Source organism: Trachypithecus francoisi, unplaced genomic scaffold, assembly GCF_009764315.1.
Source record: "Trachypithecus francoisi isolate TF-2019V2 unplaced genomic scaffold, Tfra_2.0 Lachesis_group5, whole genome shotgun sequence".
Lineage (NCBI taxonomy): Eukaryota > Metazoa > Chordata > Mammalia > Primates > Cercopithecidae > Trachypithecus > Trachypithecus francoisi.
Genome location: NW_022681470.1, coordinates 73,079,995 through 73,107,671, shown reverse-complemented (window position 1 = coordinate 73,107,671; position 27,677 = coordinate 73,079,995). Strand labels below are relative to the sequence as shown.

At 36.3% G+C, this 27,677-nt stretch overlaps 1 protein-coding gene across 1 annotated transcript in view; it reads left to right on the top strand.

Moving 5' to 3' along the window:
• The window catches only part of USH2A (usherin), an 809,712-nt gene that overhangs the window by 409,357 nt on the left and 372,678 nt on the right, over positions 1-27,677 (top strand). Inside the window, exons 32-34 of the mRNA XM_033195653.1 lie at positions 12,660-12,819; positions 14,164-14,335; positions 20,070-20,217. Of these exons, the coding sequence (XP_033051544.1) occupies positions 12,660-12,819; positions 14,164-14,335; positions 20,070-20,217 (480 nt within the window). The remainder of the gene's footprint in view (positions 1-12,659; positions 12,820-14,163; positions 14,336-20,069; positions 20,218-27,677) is intronic.

Below are 27,677 nucleotides of genomic sequence, written 5' to 3'. Positions count from 1 at the left end.
AAAGTGCTGGGATTACAGGCTTGAGCCACCGCGCCGGGCCGCAAAGACATTTTATGATGAATTAAATGGGTGATGCTCTCCCAGCCTTTGTAGCTACTAGAGCAAACATCTAAGAAGCAAACATTTTTATCACAAAATTCTGATTGCCAAGTTGTTTTTATTAAATAGACATAAAGTAGAGATTTTAATCTTGGAAAGCATCTAACACAAACACAGATTTCTCATTTTATAGATAAGTAAACTAAGATCCAATGACGGCAAGTATTTTTTCCAGGTTCATACAGACGACTAACAGCAGAACAAAGACTAAAGAAAACTCTCCTAACTCCTACCCCCATTTTTAGCTTCCACTGCATTCTTTACTACAAAATTATTAGCCTGGTCTTTAATGGTGGCCTCAAAGAATGGTTTTTAGTATTATTTCCTCCACTTCTTTCATATGTCCTGTGCTCCGGCTAAACTGAACTGTATTAAACTAAGCTAAACATTTCTCTTTAAGCTTGTACTGCATTTTTCTACAGTCTTTTTGCCAACTCTTCCCATCCAGAATGTCTTCACTCTCTATCTCCACTGCTTTAAAACCTAAACAATTTTCAATTTAAGTGCTATCTCCTTTTTAAAGTCTTTTACATTCTTCTAGTCAGATATAATTCTAGGAAAATATTGCCATACTTGACTGCATAAAGATTTATATTGTCTATATGGCAAAATAAAACCATTATTGAAATGATAAAACAAGTGACAAACTAGAACAAAATACTTTATAGCATGCTTATTTAATAAATATCTATTGATAGCTTGCTGAGTAATAGACACTGTGCTAGGTGCTATATCCAAATAACATTGACTTATTAGCTTTCAATTAGAAAAAGAAAAACACTATTAGATATGGGTCAATTAGATAAACAGGCACCTCCAAAAAGAAAAAAAAAATGTAAATATAGTTACAGAAATAATGATAATAAATGAGATGCTACTTAACATTTTTCAAATGCGTAAATATTTTTTAAAATTAGACTTCTCCATATTGACTAGAAGACTGGGAAAAGAGCTCTTTCATGTAATGCTGTTGTGAATGAAAATTGGCAATTTATGTCATAATGTGCCACAGTTTTGTTCTGTATGGTCTCAATCTCCCCTGCAAATGTATACTCTACTTTTCTCTACCTTGTCCTGAGCTTTAGCCTCTGGATTCTCTGTGGGTTCTGCCAGTGTAAGACATAATACACAGAACGACAGGAGGGAGTGAGGCCGGAGTGTTTATTCCCCAGGCTCTGTGCTTGCAAGGGTTCAGATGGGCAGTAACTGTTCCTCCACTGAAGGGGAGGCCCTTCCGACAGTGCAGCTGTCTTTCCAGCCTGATGTGGTCTTCAGCCTAAGGAAGTAAGGGCTTGGTCTGTGTTTAGCGACCAGCCGGTACTCATTCTTGAATGTGCCTGTTAACCCTGGTCCAAATCCTGTAGATAGTCCCTGCCATATTTCTCTTTAATAATTCCGTTTCAGCGTGCCATCTTCTCCCTTGTCAGGACCCCAAATTATCCCTCTTTGACTGGGAAATTCTACTTCTAAGAGTTTATACTTAAGGTGCAGTTAAGAATGTAGCCAATAATACAGTAAATCCGTATTAAGTGTTATAATAGTAGTAAAACTGATTCTAGTGAAGCACAAAAGAGAAATTAATCCAAACTGGAAGAGTTTGAGAAGGTTCCTTATAGGATGTGACATTCAATTTGTGTCTTAAGGGTAGCATGAGATTATGCCAAAAAAGAAATGTATATTTCTTGCCACCCAAAAGAGATATCTTGGCTCTTGAGTATAGATATTTATTACTTTCTTATGCTATATAAAGCTTAGTATAGGGCTAGGATGAAATAGTATTAAAATAATATTTAAGGATTGATTATAGGTTTTCGTTGAGAACCATTCTCAGTTGATACTTTGCTAAGCTGACAATAGACTTAGCACTGCCTGACAAACGGTAGGTAGCAGTCAGTGATATAGCCATGATTATTACTGATTTAACAGCATCTTAACCCTCACTATGATGTTTGAAAGGGAACACTGATTCATAGACCTACTCTTTTCCTGCCACAGGTAGTCAGGCACGTATTATTCTTATTATGTCTCATTATTAACTTCTGTTGCCTAACAAGATACTATATGTTGTATGTCACATGAATATTTTCTTACAAAGTATTAATTGATTCCTAATCTTATTAAAGAAAATGATAGTAGTAAATATACAACTAAATCTGAGAGAAAAACCTGTAATTTTGCAACAAAGATTTAGCCAAGTTATGCCACTAAGTTTGTCCAAATAATAACTCTATTAAGTTATCTCGATTATCTCCTCTTTAGTTTGTGAATTGAAAGCATTAATGAAGATCAAAAGCTGTCTGCTGCCTCCCTAATTCTATATCTATCCTTGTGCAGAGGCAAGGTAGGGGAGTCGGTAGGATGTTTCTCTGTGTGTGTGTGTGTGTGTGTGTGTGTGTGTAGACAGAGATAGAGAACAAGAGCAAGATAGAGAGAGAGAGCAAGAGAAGGAGACTGAGAGAGAGGGAAAGCGGGAGGAAGGGATGGAGGGACGAAGCGGGGGGCTTTCTCGCATTTTATATACTAAGAAAAAAAATCCTGAGTTCAATATTTTATAATTATTACAAATGGAATATTAGAGATGTTCAGGAAGCCAGAGAAGAAGACCGCTAAGAATGCTGTCAGCCTAAGGAGTTTTTCATGGATGACTTTTCGTTCTAACCAGCCACAGAAGAAAAGAGGGAAATGAGGAAGCATCATCTTTCATTATCACAACTGACAATAATGGTTCCTCCTTATCCCCCATCCCCCCACTACACACACACAAAGTAGTGACTGACAACCCCCAGCAGGCTGGGATCCCCCACCACGTGCCACCTGCTGCAAACATGTTGGAGGGACCAGGTCGTCCTTTCTTTTTTGTCAATTTTCTCATTGCAAAAAAGTTTTACTATTCAACAATTAGGAGTGTCCAAAGTATGAGGAGTCATAGGATGCCTACAAAAAGATACATCCTTGTTCTCAAAGAGCTTATAACACCATGAATACTGATGACTGGTATAAGGATGCTTACACGGGAAATTTATTAAAAGGGCAACTCAGTAGAGTAGAAACTATGCATCTGTTGAAGAGAGTCAGGAGATATTTCATGGATAATACAAACATTGAACAGGGTTTTGATGAAAGGGAGGGATGTGGATTTCTCTGATAAGGTGGAAAATACAAGCACAAATGGAAGAATTTGTTGAGTTTAGTATGTGGTTTGTGTTCAGTTTTAAATATAAGTCCTTATCATAGCAAAGTGATTTCAACTCTACAGATCAGTTTGAAAGCACAGGACTGGATCTCGGTGATGGTTAATTGCTCACCTGGCCTAAGAAAAGCATGTTGCAAGGTTAAGGCTCCTATAAGGAAAAAGAGAGCAAGGATGTTCAGGTCAAATAAAGCCCTTGTTTTTATTAATTATAAGGTCAGAATCTGGTTCTTCTGGAATCAAAATGCTGAGCAAGCAATTGTGGAGATAGGACTACACAATGGCAGAGATGAATGCAACCTGACATTCCACATGTATTCTGGCGTAGCTCATTGCTTTTCAGGCATCTGTGAGAAACATACCACTTCTCAGGTTTGCTGCTGAAGATGTGTTCTCACTGACCCATAACATAGCAGAAGTTTTCAGGTTGGAATATCAAATAACAAGATAATGTGGTCAGTGCTACCTATATTGCTCCAAAAATTTTAAACCTCTAATTGATGATTTGTGGGAAGGATGCACAGAGAAAAGAAAGGAAAACCAGGAAAAAGCTGTGTTTTTCATTTATGAAATATTAGGAAGTTATCAGAAGAAGACCCAAACAATACGTATTAGATCATAAAGAAGCAAAAAAAAAAAAAAAAAAAAAAAGTGCTATGTAATTTTCTGATGGTAGAAACAAATAAGAAGATACAAATTCCTCAGTTTACACCACGAGTTAAAAGAAAATCATCACCTACTTATTGGTTCATTTTGTAAATTGAGATCAATGAAATTCTCTGAACAACAGCATGAAATCAATCGTAAAATAGCATATAATTCATGGCCAGTATTGTAAATTATGGTTTGCTTGACAGTAATCGGTGAGGTTTCCATGCACTGGGATGCATTTCTTTGTAACACGTCTAAGGATAATGCCTGTGGGTCCATTTCTAACGCATATTAGAGTGATCTGTTTTTCCCTGTCCACAACTCCCTGTGTTTGATCTTATGCAAATGCTGCAATCAAGCAAATGGAAAACAAGATGTTGCTGCTCAGGGGCTCTGACAAACAGTGGCCTTATGTTTTCAGGGTTTCCCCACCCTCCATTTACGGAACTCAGATTTGTGTACATACCTACAATTGTTTGAATCCATTGATACATTTATATTTCCATTGAAGGGCCTAATCACATCTGTAGAGACATATTACCAAATCAGTTGCAGTTAAGCTTGGAGGAGAGTTGTCATTACTTTCCTCTTTGCTTTAAATTTTAAATTGGTGACTTTGTTTATGGCCTCACTCTCAAAGAACATCTTAGCCTCACTTCCCTGTTACCAACCCTTTTTTCATTTCTTTTTATTAACTGTTTTTAAAAACTTCTCTCTCATGCCATTCATTTATTGTGCACATGACTACCCCTTCCCCCCATGCCCAACCTGATGCCTCCTCCTCTTTTCTTCTCCAATTTTTTTCCCTTTCCCTCATCACTTCCTCCTATTTTACCAAGAATTTCCCAATCAGATCACCATGCAACTTTCTCTGCCATATGTCAAATTAGGTTCTTCTCTCTCTCTCTCTCTCTCTTTCTCTCTCTCTCTCTCTTCTTCATGCTTCGTTATTCAAAGAACACCAGTAACATTTCATCTTCTTACAGAAATACATTGAGAATAATCCATTTTGGGGTGGACAGTATAGGCATAAAAACAACTTGAAAGTCAAAAAAGCTATTTAATCACAGTGGTTTTCTTTGTCTTAAGGTTACAGTTTTCAGATTCTTAAACCAAAAGAAAATCCCCAATTTCTGTTGTAGTGATGACATAGCAGTCAGATTTCCCAAACAAGAAATATAACCTAACAAACTACGTTTTTGGTGTGAATTAGCTTATCTTAAAAACTTAGAAAACATTGTAATTGCACTTAGGTTCTGAAAAGCTTGTCTGTGTGGTTATGATAAGCGTATGTAGCATTCATAAATTTCAGTCTTCAAGACATATATGTATGTCTCTGTCTCTGTATACAGTTATGTTTTTATTTCTATAATTCAGTTTAATATCTGACTTTACTCCCATGTAACTCAGTAGTAAGTAAATCACAGTCACTTTGGGGATCCTCACACCTCCACTAATTATGTAAAAGCTTCTGGAGACTTACCTAGTTCTTTAGCATATGGAGTGTGGCCACCTGGGATTCTTTCTTTCTTGGTGCAAAGGGATAACTATTGAGACAATCCCTTCACATTCAGTGGATATCCTCATTGCTTCTACATCATACTTGGGCAACCGAAATCTTTACAAGGTTTTCTGTGGCCCTGCCTGAATACAGACACCAAAGTCATTCCTTTTGCTCTGGTCTTGCCCCCCGACCTGGGACTCTACCTTGAAAACAGGGGTCAGGGCTCCTCCTTCAGAGAGCTTGCACATTTCTCCTTCCTTCTATCCTTATTCCATCAGCCAGATAATTCTGAATTAGGGAAGTGGGAGACTCCATACTTCCTGTTTCTCCCAACATTATATCTGAACTCTGAGTCTTCCTTCTTTGTTCCCTCAGTCACTCTGTCTAGAAGATTTTTTTTTTTTTTTTCTGCCTCCTGACCAGTCACATTCTATTTTATGGAGAAATCTATTTTATAGTTAAATTCTGATTTTATAATTTAATTGAGTGTACTAGTCTGTTTTCATGCTGCTGTTAAAGACATACCCGAGACTGGGTAATTCGTAAAGAAAAGGAGGTTTAATGGATTCACAGTTGCATGTGGCTGGGGAGGTCTCACAATTATGGGAGAAGGCGAAAGGCACATCTTACATGGCAGCAGACAACAAATAAATGAGAACCAAGCAAAAAGGGAAACCCGTTATGAAACCATTAGATCTTGTGAGACTCATACGCTACCACGAAAACAGAAGGGGGAAACTGCCCCCATGATTCAGTTGTCTCCCACCAGGTCTCTCTCACAACATGTGGGAATTATGGGAACTACAATTCAAGATGAGATTCAGGTGGGGACATAGCCAAACCATATCACTGAGAAACATTTTGATAAAAATTAAATGGAGAAAAGATATAGGGTCAGTAGGAGGGAAGGATGGAAGAAACAAAATAGGTTACTATGACGATCAGATTGAACAAATCCATTGAACACATCCTGAGCATTGTAGCGGTTTAGAAGAGGAAGCTCTACCCAAGGGCTTCAATTTAAACCCTTACTTGGTTCCTCAAGAGAATTGGCCAAACTGTGAAAGGAGAAGAAGGAAAAACAAGTCAACACAATGAAGAGACAAACAAAAGAACAACATAATTATGGCTGAACAGTTCCAAGAGCCCAGTTCAGATTGGAAAACCTGAAATTATAGTAGACTCTTTCAATGTGTCCAGTGATGTCTCTCAGAAACATCTTAGAGATATGAGAAGTATTAGACACATAAGATGATAAGATTTATCCAGAACTGGAAATCAGGATAGCCACATAGAAGAGGACTGGGGATGTGAAGAACCCTATGTGACCCAGGGAGTATGGTGTTGTAATGGATGATCAAATTTCATAACAAGGGCAATGCAACTATTGAAAATATCCTGAGAATAAGAAAAAGAGGTTTAATGGACTTACAGTTGCAAGTGGCTGCATGCAAGAGACTGGACATTGTGGAGCGGCATAGGAGTGATTGCATCAATGTGACAAGTGGAAGAGGTGGGAGGTAACAAGTTTGTGGTCACAGAGTGGAGGATTTAGATTTAGAATCTTGGAAATCACTCTGAAGATGATCAAGTAGTAGGTGTAACTATACTGAATGATGAATAAATGAAGTAGAGGTGAAGGGCATTGCATTTGAGGAAGTTAAAGTAAAGCCAGATTCAGAGATGAGTCATTATTGAGGATGTTAGAGTTGCCAAAAAGGGATTATGATTGAAAAGAAAACTGAGCCAACGCTGAAGTCATAGAGAAGAGAAGCAGTGTGACCGGAGATGTAATGGGGCATGCGTTAACTAGGTTTGGGAAATATCTTCTTATAAGTAATGAATTGATATTGATTAACTATTGCTATTTTTTCTCCGTCTATGATATAAATGTATATCACAGAAAATTTGAAAAACACATGTAATAAAAATTAAATCTATATGCACTTACTCTAAGAAAAATATTGTTAACATTTTGGTATACCACTATCTCCTATTTTGTTTTTATTTGTTTTTATTGTTTATTTCTTTTACAATGAAGCACTGGTGTTTTAAAATTATGTTTTGGCATTCAGGTGGGTACAGCTTTGCCTTTTTCTTGTATTTCATGGTAAATCTCCTTTATCTTACAACTATAGACCCCTCCATTGGCCTGACAATTGTATTCATTATATTCTTGAAGATTTTTAAATATTTTTAGACATTACTATATTTCTGAGGAAAAAAAATGGCAAACTGGGTAGAGGGCATAGAGGTATCCCTCTGGTCTTGCTCATTCATTTTCAACAAGTAAAATTACGTGAGTTAGTCATCACACCAATCCTGGAGATATCCTGGTGAACATGATAAAAAATATTTCTCCGAACTCAAGAAGTTTACATTCTTCTGGGAAGGATATAATATCAAGACATAAATGAAAAGGCAATTTCAGACTTGTTTTAGTAATTATGATATGGCACTAAACAAGGTGATATGACAAGAACCTGGGGATGATGGTGGCCATATTGTTCAATTATCGAAAAGACCACTCATAGAAGGATGAGCCTGAAGCAATCCAAGCACAAAGAAGGAGAAACTAGATTTCAGTTAGAAGGAGCAGCACCTGCAAAGGCCCAGAAGTGTGAACTTGTTGTGTTAGAAGTACAGAATAATGCCTGGGGTTAGTATATGAAAAAAAATGGGGAGAATGCTAAGTCAAATAGGATCTTATTGACCATTATTAGATTTCATTCTAAGAGCAAAAGAAGGGCACTGCAGGGTGTTACTCTGAAGAATCAAATAATCACTCATGATGAATGATCTTGCTTTCTTCACTGGGAAAACTGAAGTAGTTAGAGGATAATTCCCATAGACTCTGCTATCCTCTGCCCATCCACCAGCATTGGCACCCACATGGTGTACATTCTCTCCCATTACTATAGATTGTCTCTGTTCCAAGTTCAACTCTTTCACTTTTGAACTAGATTCTCCTCTTTCACATATTCAAGGACAAAACTCCAGCAATTTTTTTCTCTTTCATCCATGTCTAGTTTTCCCTTTGCTGCTGGGTCACCCCATCTCGTACAACATAAATTTTTCTCTCATTTAAATTACTTTAAAAATCTTCTCTTGATTCTACTCACCTTTTATTTATTGCTTCATTTATCTGTTTTCCTTTGCCACAAAACTGTTTGAAAATGTTCGTTATATTCACTGTCTCTAATTCCTCTTCTATTTCCTTATAAGCCCACTCAAATCAGGCTTTGGTGCCAACAAGTTCACTGAAACTTCAATTGTGCAATTACTGATGACTGCCATATTGCTATACCCAGTGGACAATTTTTAGTTCTCATCTTATTTCACCTTTAAGTCTTAAAAATTACTTCATTTGACTTTCAAGACACCATAATCTCAATGTTCTTCTCATACCTTACTGGTCACCCTCTGTCTCCTTGGTTGATTTCTCCTTTACTCGTTGGTGTCTTTTATGTTGGTATCCCAACATAAAATGTCTTTTATATACCTTTTCTCTTTTATATCTACACTCACACCATTTGCACTCCTAGCCATCTATATGATGATGACTTACCAAATTATATCTCAAGCCATGAACTCTTCCTGTAATTCCAAACTTCTGTTTAAATATCTTGACAATCTCCTCTTGGTTATCAAACTAACATAGCAAATATCTAATTGGTATTTCATTATATGAATTCTTATCTTCTGCTCCATGCCTCCCTCAACCACTAAAATGGTTACTTTATCCTTCCCTTTGCTCAAGTCAAAAGCCTTGGAATCAACTCTGGGTTTCCTCTTTCATACTCTACCTACAACGCACTAGGAAATCCTGTTAGCTTTGCCTTTAAAACATATTCAGAATCCAGCCACTTCTTACTTGATTATTACTGGCCTCCACTTACTTAATATTACAGATAGCCTCTTCAGTGAGATTTATTCTTATGATCTTGCTCACTATCATCAATATGTCATCTAGGAGCCAGAATGATACTCATGAAGTCCATGTTTGATTGCATGACAGCTCTGTTCAAAATCCTTGGTGGCTCCCTAAGGAGAACCAATTAGATTAAAAACCAAAATTCTTACAAAGACCTACAAGGCCTGCATGAACTGGCCCCTCATTAAATCTGTAATATAATCTTTGATTTACTTCTTTCTAATTTGTTCTGATCCATCAACATCAGCCTCCTGCTAGTCCTCAAGCGTGTCAGGCATGTCCCTCTTTCCATGGCTTTGCTCTGCTTGTCCCTCTCTTTGAATGGTCCAACCCAAAAATTCCCACAACTTTTACACTCATCCTCCCTTCAGGTCTTTGCTCAAAATGTCACCTTCCCAATGAGGCCTCTGCTGACTCTTACCTATTAAAATTACCCAGAACTTCTAATTCTCCTTCCTCTGTTCTGTGTTTTCTGCAGCAATTTTCATGTAATGCAGCATGAACATCTTAAATTCTGTTACACATTCACTTTAAAGACATGCTATCTTCTAAAATGCAACACCTTTCTTACCCATAAACTTCACAATACCTTGGATAATCTAGAGGTAAACCCTAACTAGGGATGGAGGATTTGACAAGCTCAACTAAACTATCCCTATTTCAATCGTGGCTCACTAGCCATTCCAGCCCTCTCAAGCAACATGACCCTTCTAAGTATACTTACTTCCCATCCTGATCCCCCACTCCGAGTCCCAGTTATTCTAGAAATGGACACTTCCCACTCCATGGAAGAATCCGGGCATGGATAACAAACCCTGAACTAATTGCTTCAGGAATCTCCTTCCATCTGAGGCAGATATTCTGGGTGGGTTTAGGGCTTAGGTAATCACAGTCGCCTTCAAAGCATGCAGTTTATAGGGGAAAGGTGAGTGGAGCACTCTGTGATAAGCAGACACTGTGATATGTGATACTATGATGTTGCATTCTTGAGAGACCTAAGTCCTACCTTGAGATACCTAAGTTCCAGATGTGCAAGTCTGTACCACGGAAACATATGCAAGCAAGCATCAGGCCTTTTTAAAAGGAGTAACTTCTCCACCACCTACAAATTGGGTAGCTAAATCCCTGCCCCAGCAAAGCAGAATGTAAGAAAGAAGGAAAAACTGTCCCACTCCAAAGAGTTCACTGGCCAAAGAATTTTGTCTCAGTTGCGGCTGACCAAGACAATCTGATATGGCCATTATATATTTCAAGGTCACATGGATTTGGCGACTTGGAATATAATTTCTGGCTGAAGCATGTTCTTTCAGCAAGTCGGATGTGTTCTCAGTTGAATCACTATAGATTTTCTTCAATTGCACTGACTTACCCACCAGGAATTCCTCTAAGCTTGGTGACCTCCTTGGTTATTCTCCTGCAACGGGACTTAGAGTCAAATCCCCAGCTTCTCTTTTTCAGGGAGGACAAGGAATTCAGACAGATGAGAACAATGAGAGAGAAAAAGGTCACCAGAGAGAGAAGATGAAGAGAGCAGGGGAATGACAGATACAATATGTCAGCATATAAACACATTATAATTTTGGCCAAGATTGGCCCTGGTGGTAGGTGTTTTGCTTTGCATGAAGTTTTCTCTCAGTAAATAATAGTCTACTCTCTTGGTAGCACCTGAGGCCACTGCTCTAATGATTTTAACTTCATAAGTTTCCTAGAATGTTGATCCAAATGAAGGCACCCCAGTTCTGTCTCAGTCGTGCACACATAGTGCGACTGTTGCTGCCATCTCTCAGCAGTCCCTGGCAATGCCACACTGCTTCACCACAAGCTTCAAAGTGTCCTTGAAGTATATGTTTTCACTACATTGATTGGGAGTGCCCCATCTCAACTTGCAACCATTGGATTCCTGTAGGATAAAATTTGTAAAGAAAACAAGGTTTAATCAAAAGCATTATAAGTCTCTTCTTTTTGATAACTTTTTGTTCTAAGGTAACTATATTTACTGTAAATTAATTTTTTAATCTCTCTTCTAGTGAACTACATGTTTAACCAATTGATTATACCTTGCTTGAAAACCAAAGTGTTCTTTCCCCAGTTTACTTTTGTTATCAGTGCAATGCAAAATCTGTTTGCCTGAATTAGGTTGCATTTCATTAATCTCTTCAACATGAAATTGTGGTGGTTCATGGTTAATGAGATTTAAGAATGTGAGTTACTTAAGTTGTGACTAATTTATTTTAAAAATATTTCAGAAAACAATGATTGTTTCTCGTAGTGTTAAAGTATTAATGATGTGTAAGTCTTGGTACACCTGACTGAACTTTGGTTAGATTATCAAGTGTAATAAAATGTTCAGGATATTTCAGAATTGAGTTAGTATGTTACAGATTGGTTTAATCTAATACAAGAGAATGTGATATCTATTAGAAAGACAGACAATACAAAACACCAGGGAAGTTCAGGGGAGGGAGAGATTCTTTCGGCCTAGGGCACTACCCTACTCTCATGGTCATCTTTCAGACCTAGCTCATCTCATTCATTAATTATTCATTCATTCAAAAACACATATTCAAAACCAGGTACTGTGCTACATACTAAGGATGCAAAATGAATATATTACCATTCCTGCTCTTAAGGTATTTAGTGTATCAGATAGTCATGAGGTAGTGTTTTTAAGTGTTAAGCTAAAAGTATATACAAAGATAAAGAGAAGAGGCTAATAGCTCCATCTTGTGCTGGGGTGACAGCAAGGAGTGTTAGGGACATCATAAGGAAGAAATAGGCATCTGCACTTCACCTCGACAATTTGAAGGTCAAATAATAGCCAGGTGGTGGACAGGAGAAGAAAGAAATCTGACGAACGGAATTACAAGCTCAAAGTCATTGTTACAAGCTATGTATTTGCATTTCAAAGGCAACTCCTGTTGTCTTCAAATGTGCTTTAAAATAATTTAAATATCTCATTTATTTTTAAACAGAGCCATTGAACTAAGACTAAACTTAGCAAATGATTTACCTGGTCACAGACATTCCAGAAAACAGTAAAATTGTTAAAATGAAAAAGTCAAAACAAGAGTTTGATTGACACTTGTCTATTTAAACATAACCAGAGTATATTTAAGGGATGAAGCACCCTGTATGGTATTGCTATTGATTTTTATGGCAATTTATTCATATTTTAAGCCTTACTTTAGCAATTCTCTGAGGTAGGACTATAGTGGAGGAGTGAAATCTCCTCAATAAGAAGTATAATGCTAAGTAAATTCTTGTTTCTCCCTACCCCCTAGATTTAGCAGTATTTACACCCCACCAGTTTCTACTCAGTGCATGCACACATGTGGGCTGTACAAACAGTTCCTGGGTCGTACTGTACACAGCACAGCTGCCACCAGAACACGTGGATTCCCCAATTCTGACTGTCCTGGATTCTAGAACTATACACGTACAGTAAGTAGAAATGTTGTCTTTCTCTCATGCTGGTTCATGCAAGAATCCCAGTGAGTTTAATCAGGGGAGGAGCTTGTGACATAAAATTAATTTTATTGTGATTAAATGCATAGAAGTGATTAGTTCAGTGGATCTGGGAACCTTTGATTATCACTTGCCAGCCTAATTTCCATTTTGTCTTTATGCAATCAGGCTGAGCTACATAGGTACACAGATTCCATGCAAACTTTAATAAAGGAAAAACTGACCACTTTCATGACTGCCTTGAACTTTTTATATATGGGGCATTATTTGTAATGATTTGGAATTAAAAAGTATATATATCTTTTTGAGCATAAACCAGGATCTTCTTATTCCCTTATTACCTGCAACTGATGTCAGAAAGGAAGTTTCACATATAGGCATGTTCAGATGATTTCTGGTATTAGTGATTCTTGCCCATTTCCTAATACATGAGGTATAAGGTGTACTATTGTGCTGAGCTAAAATCTAATAGATCTCTCTTATCAAGAGTTAATACTTGTTCGTATTTATCTCTCCTGGTCTCAGTTTTCTTATCTCTAAAATAAAAGTTGAGGCTGAATGAATTACGACATTTGTTCAAGCTGAAAAATATTATGATTCACATCTCCTTGTTCCATGTCTAAATTCTCCTGTTGGCTTCGTGTGCCACTAAACCAAGCCACGTGACTTAGCCAAAAAGATTGCCCACGACTCAAGTATTTCTCAGCTTAACAATTTCCTATCTGTTCTTTGACTTGCCCTTCTCATTTCCACTGCTATGTTGTAACCCTCATCCGAAACGCCCTCTGTTCTTCCTTCTACCTATCCAAATCCAATTCATCTGTTAAGAATAAAATCTTATGTATCTAAGTAGTGTATCACTTCATTCAAGAAGTCCTGCCTGATTGTTTCAGCTCTTCCAATCATCAATGTCACTGTTTTCTATAATTACATGTTAACCCTATGTTGGATTCCTGGATTTTCCAGGACAATTATATTATTCCCTCTTTTCCCTGTATCTGAGTTCTCAGATGTTCTACTTCTGAAGTTTTTGTTCTACAGCTTAAATTCAAAATAAATACTCACTTATACATTTTTGTATTGTTAGCTAATTAAAATTACAAGTAACCAGACGGCAGGGGCCATATCATATTTTATTTTTGCCCCTCAGAATAGGCATTGGATAACTACTTCCGTGTTTTATTTTAAATGAATCAATTTTGAGATTTATGTTTTATTTAAAAAGTGTCACAAATCCAAGTTCAAATGTGTCCTTTGAAAATCCTGCATATTTTAGTTTTGACTTGAATGAATGATAATGCTGCATTTTACCATTCCCAGGTGGAAACAACCAAGAAAAATAAGTGGGATTCTGGAACGCTATATATTATATGTTTCAAATCACACAGATGATTTTACAGTTTGGAGTGTCATCTATAATAGTACAGAACTTTTCCAGGATCATATGCTACAATACCTTTTACCTGGTAATAAATATCTCATCAAGCTGGGAGTAAGTTTATTTCCATCACTTTCTCTGTTCCTATTCCACTTCATTTCCACTTTTTCTCCCTCTCCTTTTGTCCTATCTTTTCTTTCTCTCTCAAAAAAAAAAAAAAAAAAAAAAAAAAAAAAAAAACGAAAAATCAAAATCCTCATGTATTGCTATTTATACTGAAAACTCACTTCCCATCCTAAATGTGAATTCTGTTGATCTAATACCTACACATTTATTTTATATTATTCAAAATGATAGAATAACAGCCTGAGTCAGTAGATTTTCCCAAGTCAAAGTTGGGATTATCAAGATTTTTAAAATTACTTGTAGAACATCATAATTGTTAAGAACTTTTTCTAAAGTGCTAGGATTAATAAGGTTATTTCTCTGTGGCATTTGTATTCATTTAAAAAACAATGCACATATGAAAATTTACATCCTATATTTTTAAATGGAAGTTTAAATGACCGTCAAATATTCTTGATTGTTATTACATTCTGGTTTATATTATGCTCATATCTCAGAAGAACAGTCACTTAATAAAATCCCAGAACCAACACAGTTTAGAGGTTCCTTTAGACAGACAATAGCATTTTTTTTTAATGCAAAATAGCACTTTTACACAAAGGTCTTTTAAAAGACCTTGATATTACTGTGGAATTTATACTCAGTAGTTCCTTTTGTTTTTTGATGAAATATAATCTTTTTTAAGTTTAATAGCACATCTGAAAATAACTGAATATAAACATGAGATTGTCCCTATTTGTTTTAAACACACTCTTCATTTTATAGCAATACCTATATAAGGATATTTGCTTTGATAAATGCCATAGAAAATATTCTGCTCTTGATTATGAATAAATTTACATTTATGTAGACACTGTGTATGCATTCATTTTACTTAACATGCTCTTGAATGCTCTAAATATTACACTATGAGAAAATAAACTACATTCAACTATTGCTAACTGTCTGACTTAACACCACAAAACAAGGGTAATCAGACAGTGGTAAAAGATACCGTTCAGAACTGACTCCGTGTGCCTAGGTGTTCTGCACAGCAGAGTTTATGAAACAGCACTTTGGTTACTTACAGTTTTATTACCCATTAAGTAAGAAATATACTAACTTGATTTTCAAATGCTAACACAGAAATACAAACTATTTTCAAAATAATAGTAGTATCAAAATCAGGAAGAGTCTTAATTTTTTGGAAGCGTCTTAATTTTTTGGAAGCAACCAAAATTAAACTGAAATTGTGCTCTTGGTTTTTATCAGAAGTGGGCAAATGACATAAAACAGATTCTATTCCTAGGGCAGATTTTAGGATGTGCCATGCGGTCAATCAGAATTTATATCAATCTCCTATATTTTATAAATCCTTAATACCTTGAAAATACATACTGGTAGATTAGGAGTCCTCTGCCCTGAGTATTAATTCAGATTTTGCTACTAACTGTGTGACCTAAGGCAAATTCACTTAACCTCACTGAGTTTTATTTTCTTCAAGTCTAAAATTAGTACATTGAACTAAACGATTTTTAATGTCTCTCAGCCATAATATTCTATGATGCTAAAAAAAGTAATCCCAAACACTATTCTATGGAGTCAAATGCTATCTGTCAGCCACTGAATAGTGTTGATGCGAGACGTTGTAAAGATGTGAAAATCCTTGCCTTCACTCTTGGTGGGGAAATAAACTTGCTCACATTATTTTCAAGTTCACTTTATTTATTAGGGCAGAAAATAATATATTTTCAGGAAGGATTCAACTAACAAGTTTTTTACTTAACTCTGTTAGACAGTAAATTAAATGAACCAAAACATTTTAGGTTCATCCTGGTTAATTGAGGGATTATTATATATTTCACAGTTTCAATATAATAACTGGCTTTCAAGGTCATTAGATTCACAGATTGAGAGCAGGTTCTCAGAAAAGTGGAGTTGCCTTTATAGATCATTATAGCATGTTGACTAAGAGCTGGAAAACAAAACATAAGATGACAAAGCCTTTAAGCAGCACTTGGAATAGAGGAAGACACATGGGGATTTGAACCACTATGATTTACTCTAGGCTTAGAGCAGGTATGTTACTTCATGTAACATCATTTAGTTTTCACATTTGACTGGATTATAAACTGCTGAAAAATAAGGATTGAATCTTTCAAAATTCAATCTGCAGTTTCAAGCACAGGGCCTATTGGAAACTGGAAGCTGAGCAAATAATTCCTGACTGCATGACCACCAAGGACATCATTTCATAAAGATTCTAATACTTTTGATATGAATTCAATAATTTGCTTGGAAGCATTGGAATTAGGAATGGTGTGGTTCCAAAACATACTCTTTCCACTGCAAGAAAAAAAAATAGCATAATATGTTGCTACACTCAACAAAGTCTATTTTGAAATGTGATAGCTCCTAATAAAGAAGATAATACGTTACAAATAAAATAAAGAAGCTATTAATACAGACAGCTATCAAGATAGGTGTTGTTTGATAATTTTCATACTACTGCTAGCCATTTGTAACTTGATGAATTCTAAGTATTATATGTTCCCGAAAGATTCCTGGAAATGACTTAACTTTTTAAGTTAATTATGGATCAAGTGGCCGTTTTCTTTTTCTTCGTATTTTAAAATATGTTGCATTCTTAACGCCCTCAATCCCTACGGACCTGAAAATTTACTGGAAAAGAGAATGCTAGTTTGGTCCGAGCACAGTGGCTCACGTCTGTAATCCCAGCACTTTGGGAGGACCACGTGGGCAGATCACTTGAGGCCAGGAGTTCATGGCCAACATGGTGATAACCTATCACTACTTAAAATACAAAAAATAGCCGGGCGTGGTGCTGCAAGCATATAATCCCAGCTACTCGGGAGGCTGAGGCATGAGAAACCCTTGAACCCAGGAGGCAGAGGTTGCAGTGATCCGAGATCTACCTCTGCACTCCAGCCTGGGCAACACAGCAAGTCTCCGTCTCAACAACAACAAAGAAAGTATTGCTAGTTTTGGATTGTCTTAATAGTCATGATTTCAAAAATAATTGATACAAGTTTATTATTTATGCATTTTATTGTACCAAAATTGAATCCCTTATTTGCTCAGATGTTACTCATCATTTCAAGGCAGAGTTATGCCTTTATGAATTCTTCAAAATGGCTATAACTAAGAAAAGCTGTAAGAGATGAGTTACAACAACTTATTTTAATGGCTGTCAGGCTTTCAGAGACCTTGCCATTTCATAAAGGCATCTTTAATCAACACCAATATTTTGTTTAGTTTTTCCAAACCAGAAATTTAATCAGCATTCAGCTGTATTGAATGTAGTGGCCTCTGGTGCGGGCAGGTCAAACAAGACACTGATTGGTTCAATTTCATTTAGATGATGTCAGATTAGACCAATTGAAAGCAACTTTAAGAACATTTATTTTCCCATCAAAGGAACTAAGGTATTGTGTTGCTTACTTGGAACCCTCTAAATACATCCAAAAAGAATGTGGGCAAAACAAAATAAAATAATTTGCAGGTAATTCTATTATATCAGCAGCCTCTTTATAAATGATTTCATTTACAAGAAAAATTCTTTCATAAATGCCTTATATTCTTAAGAGATTTCTTTGTCAAGTTACTGGTTTATGGATCTCAGATGACATAGTATAAGAAACAGTCATTCTAAACCAAAGGATGTTTTTACTTATCCTAGAAGACATCATAAAATCCTCAGAACAAAGTAAATTTTAATTCACACACTGTTTAAAAAATATACACTTATATGTTGTGTAGTACATAATTTAATTGGGGAGTGTAAGCGGGGGAAATATCTTAGCACACAAAGAAGAAAAAAATAGTGACAAATAGACCATCAGAGTTAAATCCCAGTGTGTTACAAGTTTAACTATAAGAAGCTGCAACATTTTTCCCTTCCTAGGAAAAAAAATCTGAAAAATGCAAATAAATGGATTTTTTTTTCTCCCTGAGAAGTGGGAAGAATTTGTCTTTGACCGTTTTTCCTTTGAAAACTCAGCTGTCTCATATGGCCTCTTTTCCTGCCATATTTTCTTGGGCACTTTTAGCACATTTGAAATGTCTGGGGTCTTCAACTTTTTTTTTTCTATTTTAATCGTTGGGCAGTTATTTTTTGAGTTGACAGTGACTTGTCCTAAAGTTTTGAGTCAGAGTTTGGCCACATTTGCAAAGATTCCATTCTCAAGAGGAGTACGGGTTTTTCTTGTATAGAAAGGCACATGCTACAGCTGAGAATTAGAGGAAACCCACAGAGGTTAATTAGGTACCCAATCTTAATGCAATTTCATGCCCAGACCACAATTTAACCCATCTGAAACTTGCTTAAGCTGGGAAGAAATTGTCCTGAAGAAATGGGCTACTGCTACAGTCTTGTAATAGCAAGTGAGATGAATATCCATGTTTGTTGACCATAAACTGTTGTTTATGCTTATAATGAAGAATTTGCAACAAGTTTCAACAATGTTGCAAATAGTAGTATACTCCGATATTTAAAAAAATCTAAAAATCGGTCAGCCTCCTTCTGTCTTTGTGGAAAAAGAATATTTACTGCTTTAAGAATCACAAAATCACTCCCTCAGTATCAAACTGAGAAGTCAGAGGGGATGCCTAAAGAAAGAGATGCTTTAATTTTTTATCTTAGTAATATCTTTCCTACACAAAAATGAGTTAAATAACTCTGCTTTTTTACACTGTCTTATGAGTTTGCTTTATTTTCTTTTTGATTTTGGGAAAATTTAGTGCTTTTTGAAATATTTTTAAACTTTGTTGTATCAATTGAAATTGTAACTTGAAGAGATACCGAACCAAGCTTAAGTATAGTTTTCAAATATCATTGTTATATAAGGATATAATGACTAATATTTGCTAGCAAATATGAGCTTAAAAACCCCTTAATGTATGTATCAATTTCCTGGAAAAGTGCTTGTCCAGTAAGTTTAAAAAAATTATTTGCAGTTTCCTATGGAGGTGTACACAGAAGTTTCTGTAACATTCATGTTACCATTTTTGACATTAGTGACACATAATTAGGGAACAGAGAGTTCTGTGATCATGTTAAATTTGTCAGACATGTTTTGATGAAGTCTATCTACTCTGACACATGAGTAAATTATGTGATCCTTTAAGCCATTAAACATTCACTCAACAATTGCTTTGCATTTATTGTTTTATGAGAAACATTGTTTTATTTCGTTTTACTTGGTGTTATACTATAAACATATTGGTCACACTGTAGGAATAGAAGGCAATTGTATTTGCTGCACATCTTTTCTTCCCTAGAAGTCAGTTGTTTTACCTTAAAGTAGTCTTCATCCTCTAGTACTTTACTTATGTTATGTGTACACATGCTCTGTGTGTGTGTGTGTGTGTGTGTGTGTGTGTAATTCACTCTGGGAAGCTTTGTGCAAGGCTAACTTCAGCAGGGCTGTTTATTCAGTCAATATATGCCCTACATCTCTAGGTTCTCACTTAGGATGCTTCCCTAATTCATACATTCATACTGTCTCGGTTATTCTCTAACTATTGGGGATGGATATCTTATGCCTTATAAAGCAAACTAAATAAATGTTGAATCTTAACATTGAAATGAATTTATTTTGGGGGAGTAAAGGTAGCATTATATAACAAAATCTGAAACTCTTATTGTGAATTCTCTTTCCTCAATGTTCATGAAAACTTTTGGGACCAAGAGTGAAGTGCGCATTTTTGCATCTCTATTTAGGCTTGCACGGGCGGTGGGTGCACAGTGAGTGAGGCCAGTGAGGCCCTAACTGACGAGGACATACCCGAGGGTGTGCCAGCCCCCAAAGTTCACTCATATTCACCTGACTCCTTTAATGTCTCCTGGACTGAGCCTGAATATCCAAATGGTAAGTGAACTCTTTTAGCCTCAAGTTAAAAAGATGATTAGCAAAGGTAAATTAATATTCTAAATGGCAGCTTATATGTGGTGCTTAATTTTTAATGATCATTTTAGCACATAAAATACCTAAGATAGTATCATTGTCTGTAGTTGGGGAGATTGTGGTTTTTAGGCTAACACACAATTTTGGTGGCTCAAAAGTGCTCCCTTTTGATAGTTCTTGTGTACTGCATCTTATTGTTTAATATGCTCCGGGAGAGGTGAAGAGAGCAAATGGGGAGGATTCCCAAAGAATGCCGTAGTGAGAGTGACATTGTATTTTCAATGACTTTCTGTTTTTAAAAGCCATTAGTTCTTCCTCAGAGAAGGAGAGAGGTGGAAAGTTCATGTACATATGGTGTCAAAACGCTTTTGATTTAATAAGTTTATTTTAAAAGAGGCCACTTGGAACTCTGTATTTTTTAATATACTATTTATAAATATTTCAACATGCAGTTTTTAAACAACGCATAAACACACATATATTTATACATATTTAGCTGGAAGCAAGTTTTGTGCATTTCTAAGCAATATATATGTTTTTGTACAGTTTAGTAAATTAAGTTAGTCAGTTATGTTTCACTAAAATAAAACCTCATTATGAAGAATTTATAGTAGTTTTGGGTAGAAATTGCTTTATTCGTTTAGTGGAAATATCTTTAAGATTCGCATAACATAGTACCATTGTTTCACAATGATGGAAGCTTACTTGACATTAAATTTCATTCCTCTTTGAGACAAATATCAAGAAGACTTTTAATATCATAGAAACTCTTTTAAGTAACTCATTACTGAAAATTGAAATGGACTCTTTTAGCATAGGCACAAAGAATGAAAGAAAAAGTTACAGTTTTATTAGTTTGTCTTATGTTTACTATGATATTAATTATTCCAGCCATCTCATTTTAATTAAACTTTTGGCAAATGCACTAGATATATTTGAGGTAATGGAGAGAATTCTAATAATCAGAGTGAGTTATTATCTGTGCTATTGAAGTTATTCCTGTACTATTACAAATTTTCCAAGAAAAAATAAATGGATGCCTATTTGATACTATATTAAGCAATCAACCATCTTGTTATAATTCTTACTCCACAAAGAACTCTAGTTGATAGGTGGCAATGAAAATGTTAATGATTTATTTCAATCGGATTGCTTGAAATGCTATTACATGTTTTGCATAGTAGAACACTTCCCTCCATCCCAATTGGTAAATGCAATTGGAACTACAATTGCACTCAGAATCTTCAGTTGTTCAGGGAAATATTGTCCACATTTCAAAGCTCTTTGAATGTTTTGTGTATTTGTGTATGTTTTATATATTTGCAAGCAGTTTTAAAATGTACTCATCAAGTAAGAAGAATTTGGGAGATTTTGGAGATTTGTATTAGTACTTCCATGGTATTCCAAAGTCTTGTGTTTAATCACAGTGGGATTTTTAGAATTTTAATTGTGGTACAATGATTAGACATTTAAAAGGTAGTTTTATTTCTTAAAAAACTACTTTTTTTTTTTTTTTTTTTTTTTTTTTTTTTTTTTTTTTTAACTACTTCTCTCCACTTTCCCCCAATTTTTTAGCATTTTGTTTCTCTTGTTGATTGTCTAGAGAGGGATAATCTGATTGTTGGAAAACATCTTGTCTCTCCATCTGTCTTCAAAGTCCCCACGCTTCTCCTCCAATACCCAAAGAATAAAGTCCAAATTTTTAGCCTGGTATTCACGTTACTACGAACTTGTGACTCAACCTGAATACACATTGCCTTGTAACATATCTTCCTTTCTAGCCACGCTGTAATATTTATGGCTTAATGTTGGGTTGTAAAACATGGGTGGAGTCAAATAGTCCTGGAGTCAAAAATTGTTTCTAATGTACAGTGACTGTGTTACCTTGGGAAATTCATTAATTTCCATGGACCCCGGTTTCCTTGATTAGAAAATTGAGATTAACAGGCCGGATGCTGTGACTCATGCCTGTAATCTCAGCGTTTTGGGAGGCTGAGGCAGGCAGATCATGAGGTCAGGAGATTGAGACCATCCTGGCTAACATGGTGAAACCCCGTCTGTACTAAAAATACAAAAATTAGCCAGGCGTGGTGGCAGGTGCCTGCAGTCCCAGCTACTGGGGAGGCTAAGGCAGGACAATGGCATGAACCTGGGAGGCGGATCTTGCAGTGAGCCGAGATCGTGTCACTGCACTCCAACCTGGGTGACAGAGCAAGATTCCGTCTCAAAAAAAAAAAAAAGAAAAGAAAAGAAAAGAAAAGAAAACTGAGATTAACAATCCCATCAGCACCTTGTCTTTACCTGTAGAAATCCAACTCCTTCTAGGCTAACTGTAGGCGTCTTATTCTATGGAATCATTCCACTGTTCCTTAAGTTTAAGGTAAACTTTCCCTCTTCTCTTGACTATGTGACCTGTTTCTATGCCTTCATAATGGAATTTCATTCAGCCTGTGCTTAAAGTTATTTGGGTATATGTCAAACACTCCCGTCAGATGATAAGGACCATAAATCATTAATTTCTCTTTCACTCCACAGAGCCTAACACAATGTTCTACTTTTTATTGGTACCCAATAATATTTAATTCATTTAATGTCTCTTGTGGAAATTACCTTTGATCAGTGGCATATATACTCCAAAGCCCTGGCTCTTTAATGATACCAAGAGAGATGATACCACCCAGTGCCTGCAACATATTTGTTCAAAATGCATTTGTTCCTAAAATATATTTGTCTAGCTGTGTAGATTCTGGGCCTGGGTTTCTATTTTGGGAATGTTGATCTTGCATTTGACCAAAGAATTTTTAATTTTCTTTTCTGGATTATACCCAATTCAAAGTTAATGGTACTAGACCCACATGGCAATATATGCTACCTAATGGTGGCTTTCTAATTTCTGAATATACTGCAGAATACAAATGCAATTGGAGAGTAAGATAGACTTCATTCTTGTGTAACTAAATAAACCCTTTCAAAAAATTTTAAATGGTATTTCTCAAATTTATCTGATTCTTAGAACCATCTTGGGAGCACCAATTGAAGAAGTAGATTCTAGGCTCCACCACAGGCCTCCTAAATAATCAGAATCTTCCACTGCCTTGGTTATCATCAAAATGCTCCTGGATATTTAATACATTTTCCAACTGAGACCACTCATAAAATCCTCCACCTGGATTTTTGTTACATCTTCAACTCAGCATATCCAAGTTGATTTCTCCTCATGGTCTCTGTCTCTCTACTTGCTCTTTCTCCTGTATTCCCTCTGTCACGGATTTGCACCACCCAGCCCTGCCAGCCAGGATACTGAGCAGCAGTCTTCACTTTAATCCTTGCTCACCCTTGACTGCTGTCACCACACAACCCCTCGACTGCACTTCACTAGTGAAGGCCACTAATATTGCTTACCCAGATGGCTTCAGGAGCCTCCTCATGCCATGCAAAAAATTTGCATTTGTTCATTCAAAGTATGTATTTTGATGACCTACTATTTTCCATCACTCTTATATACAGTGAATTTCCTTGCTTCTTGATCTCAAGGATGCCAGAGTCCCTTGGGGAAAATATCCATATAAATGAATGCTCACAAGGTAGGGAGGTGTACAAGGTGCCAGATATACAAAGAAGCAGCTCCTAGTGGTGCCCTATGAGATGTGGACATGTCATCCCTCTGCATCCTCATGAAGATGTTGCAGGACCAGAGATATACAAGTGTTTAGTCTGGAACAGGTACTACTTGCCTGGTTTTGCACACTCAGGTTTCAAAATCTTGACTCTGTTAGTCAGTTATGTACCTAAAGGAATGTTTATTCACTAGGGATTTATAAACATGAACAAAGATTTGTTGAGAAAAATTAAACCCACCTTCTATAGTGAGAACTAGGTATATTTTTATGCATGCCTATATATGACAAAATATGAAGGGTATAAAAAGGTTCTGACATAAATGTCCAGTTCTTGCCAAACAGTTGGTAGCCTTTGGCCACCATGGCGTACGAAACATTCTCTCCTTTTCACAGCTGATTCTGACTGAAGTGATCAGCTCCTACTCGTGAAAGTCTGATGGTAATCCTTAACCAAGGCTTTAAGAAAATATCCTCTCCCTTTGTTATTTCAGTTCTCTTCCTTGTCTCCCAACCTGGTCCTTCTCCACAGTGTCTGTGCTGGGAAGCTTGCTAGTTGGTTCAGTACATACTTTATGAACCCTGAGAATTTTTCCTAATTTGGTGTCTTTTCTTCAGTAGTGTACCAGCAGCTCCAAGAACAGTGCCTTGGCACGTAATAATTGCTCAGTTAAAAATTTGTTGATCACCATTATTAAAGTAAAAAACAGAAAAACAACACATTCTGGAAAGGATGTGGAGAAATTGGGACCCTTAAGTACTGTTGGTGGGAATATTAAATGGTGCATCTGCTAAGAAAAATAGTGTAGAGTTTCCTCAGATAATTAATAATAGAATTATTATATGATGTAGCAATCCCACTTCTTTAAATATATCCAAAAGAATTGGAAACAAGATACATTGCAGCATTATTCACAGTAGCTAAGAGGTGCAAACAATCCAAGTGTCTATGGACAGATAAATGCATAAGAAAAATGTGATATATTTATACAATGGAATATCATGCGGCCTTAAAAAGAAGGAAGTCCTGTCATATGATACAATGTGGATGAAACTTGAGGACATCATGGTAAATGAAATAAGCCACTCACAAAAAGACAAATACTGCATGATTGCACTTATGTGAGTTTATCTACAGTAGTTGAATGCACAGACACAGAAAGCAGAATTACAGTTACCAAGGGCTGGGTGGAAGGGGGAAATGGAGAGCTGTTGTTCAATGGGTTTAGAGCTTTAGTTTTCCAAGACGACAAAGTTCTACAAATCTGTTGCACGACCATGTGTATGTAGATAACATGGTCGTGCACTTAAACTGATTAAGATGCCCAATTTTATGTTGTGTTTTCTACCATAATAAAAAAATATGATATAGGGAGGATGTAATAAAATGCCATAAACTTCTAAACTAGAAAAAAAAAGATTAAGAGCAGTGTTAGTTTAAAACAAACAAATTTGTTAATTAATAATCACTTAGCGATCTATGCATAAAATATGCATTTGTTAAACAAGGGTGAGCTCATACTATTTGCATTGTTGTGGAATTCACTTTTCTCACTTCACAATATGGTGCAAACATCTTTCCTTGCAGTTCAGTGAAACGTGACCTCATTCTTTCAAAAGGCGGTATGCAATCCCACTGATGAATCTACAGCTTACAAGACCCATCTTTTTACTGATGGACATTTCTGTGATTTTACTATTACAATGTTACTTGCTATTAATCGCCTCAGTCTGCCAAGTACAGTCTTTAAGTACTGAGTCATTATCACTTGATTCACACCTAAGGCTTTGCTCGTCTTCAAATATGTCCTGCTTAATTCTAGTCCCTTGCTTCACATACCTGCAAAAATGATGGTGTGACACTCCAGCTCTGTGTTTCTCTAATCAGAGTCCTTTGCACCCACATTCCCTCTGGCAAAGGTGTTCTTTACAGGCTGCGATTTCAGACATGATTTTAAAACCGCCAAAAAGAGCGACTTTTGGGTCCAAGGTTCCTAGGAACCCTTATTATGTAAGACCTTGACGCTTCCTTTGTAAGACCTTAGCTATCACAGAGAAGTAGCACGAAGGATTACTGTCTAATAAATTTGTGACCTGTATTGTGTAGATTGCAATTGCATAATTAAAGTTATGCTTTTGAGAGCTTCCAAATTCTCATGAGCCATATTCCCTTTTAGAAGCTTAGGCCTTAGAATCCTGAAATATGTTTTTTCTTCACACTTCAAGTCTACCTTGCTAAAACAGCATAGCTATCTGACTATGCCAAACTTATTCGTCATTATCTAGCATAACATTTAAAGTGACATTTTAAACTAATTAGAATATGTGTTTTTTAAAATACTAACTAAAAATATGGAATATAAAATGCTTATCTTTTATGAATAGCCATAATTCCTTGTAACTAACCTGTATTTTCACCTAAGTAAATCGACCTAAAATAGTTTCTTTATTAGACTAAGCCGCATGAAGGCAGGAATCATATGTGCCTTTTTCACTGCCCTAGTCCTGGCCCTTGACAGAGTGCCACAGAGTAGAGGGGTGTTATAAAGCTGTCGAATGAATTCATATTTACTGATGATAGGGACAATAACAAAATTGCAGTAGTGTTGATGTGAGAAGCATATTCACATGCAATCATACAACATACACAAATGCCCACTGTGAGCACATTTTATGATTATGTAACACAGGTGGTATGATTTCAAAGGCAGCAGAAATGAATCTTCCTCTTGGCCTGCTGAAGGCTTAAAGCACGCACTTAGAGACCCAGTCCTTTTGCTTAAGATTTCATCAGCCTGGTAATCTGTAGATATTCTAATGAAAGACAGCACATAGACTTGTCTTGTTTGCACTTTGCATGTCTCAGTATGAAAGGATATATTTTTACTGTGATCAGGATTTGTTAATAACAACATGGGCATAATTAAGAGAGAAGCATTTGGCTGCGCGTGGCGGCTCACGCCTATAATCCCAGCAATTTGGGAGGTCGAGGTGGGCAGATCACTTGAGCCCAGGAGTTCGAGACCAGCCTGGGAAACATGATGAAACCCTGTCTCTACCAAAACAAAAAAACAAAAAATAAAAAAAAAGTTAGCCGGGCATGGTAGTGTGTGCCTGTAGTCCCAGCTACTTGGGAGGTTGGGGCATGAGAATCGCTTGAACGTGGGAGTCAGGGGTTGCAGTGAGCCACAATTGTGCCACTGTACTTCAGCCTGGGTGACAGAGTGAGACCATGTCTAAAACAAAAAAAGAGAGAGAGGGAGAAGCATGAGAGCTGGGCACCCATTAGACATGGTCTAGCATCTTCTGGAGAAGTGAAGGGGACCTAAGAAGCTTATGGAAATATTTTCCTAATTTAGTCTTTCATATTGGTCCATCTTTGTGAGAATTTATATGTGAACATGTCTCAAAACGGTGGCAGTCATGTCAAAAATAATAGAAACATCTTAGGAGGCTGATTATTTTTGTAGACTTACACATAGCACCTTGAAGACAATAGAACGTTATTAAAAAAAAAATTTGGCTCAGTGTTTTGAGCTTGTATATTCTGTCTGTAATGGATGGCAGAGAAATCAATTAACCATAGATCTTTCATATACACTCTATATATGTTGTCCTTCACATTAAGAGATGATGCTATAGAAATAAATTTTTTATAATGTATGCACATGAAGTTGTATGTATAAATGCAAATTAAATATCCTATGCATGCATAGAAAGAAATACTTGATTTCCTGCTAACACTAATAACATTAGTAATAATAATAATGGCTATAATTTATAAGAATTTGCCAAGTACTTTAATTC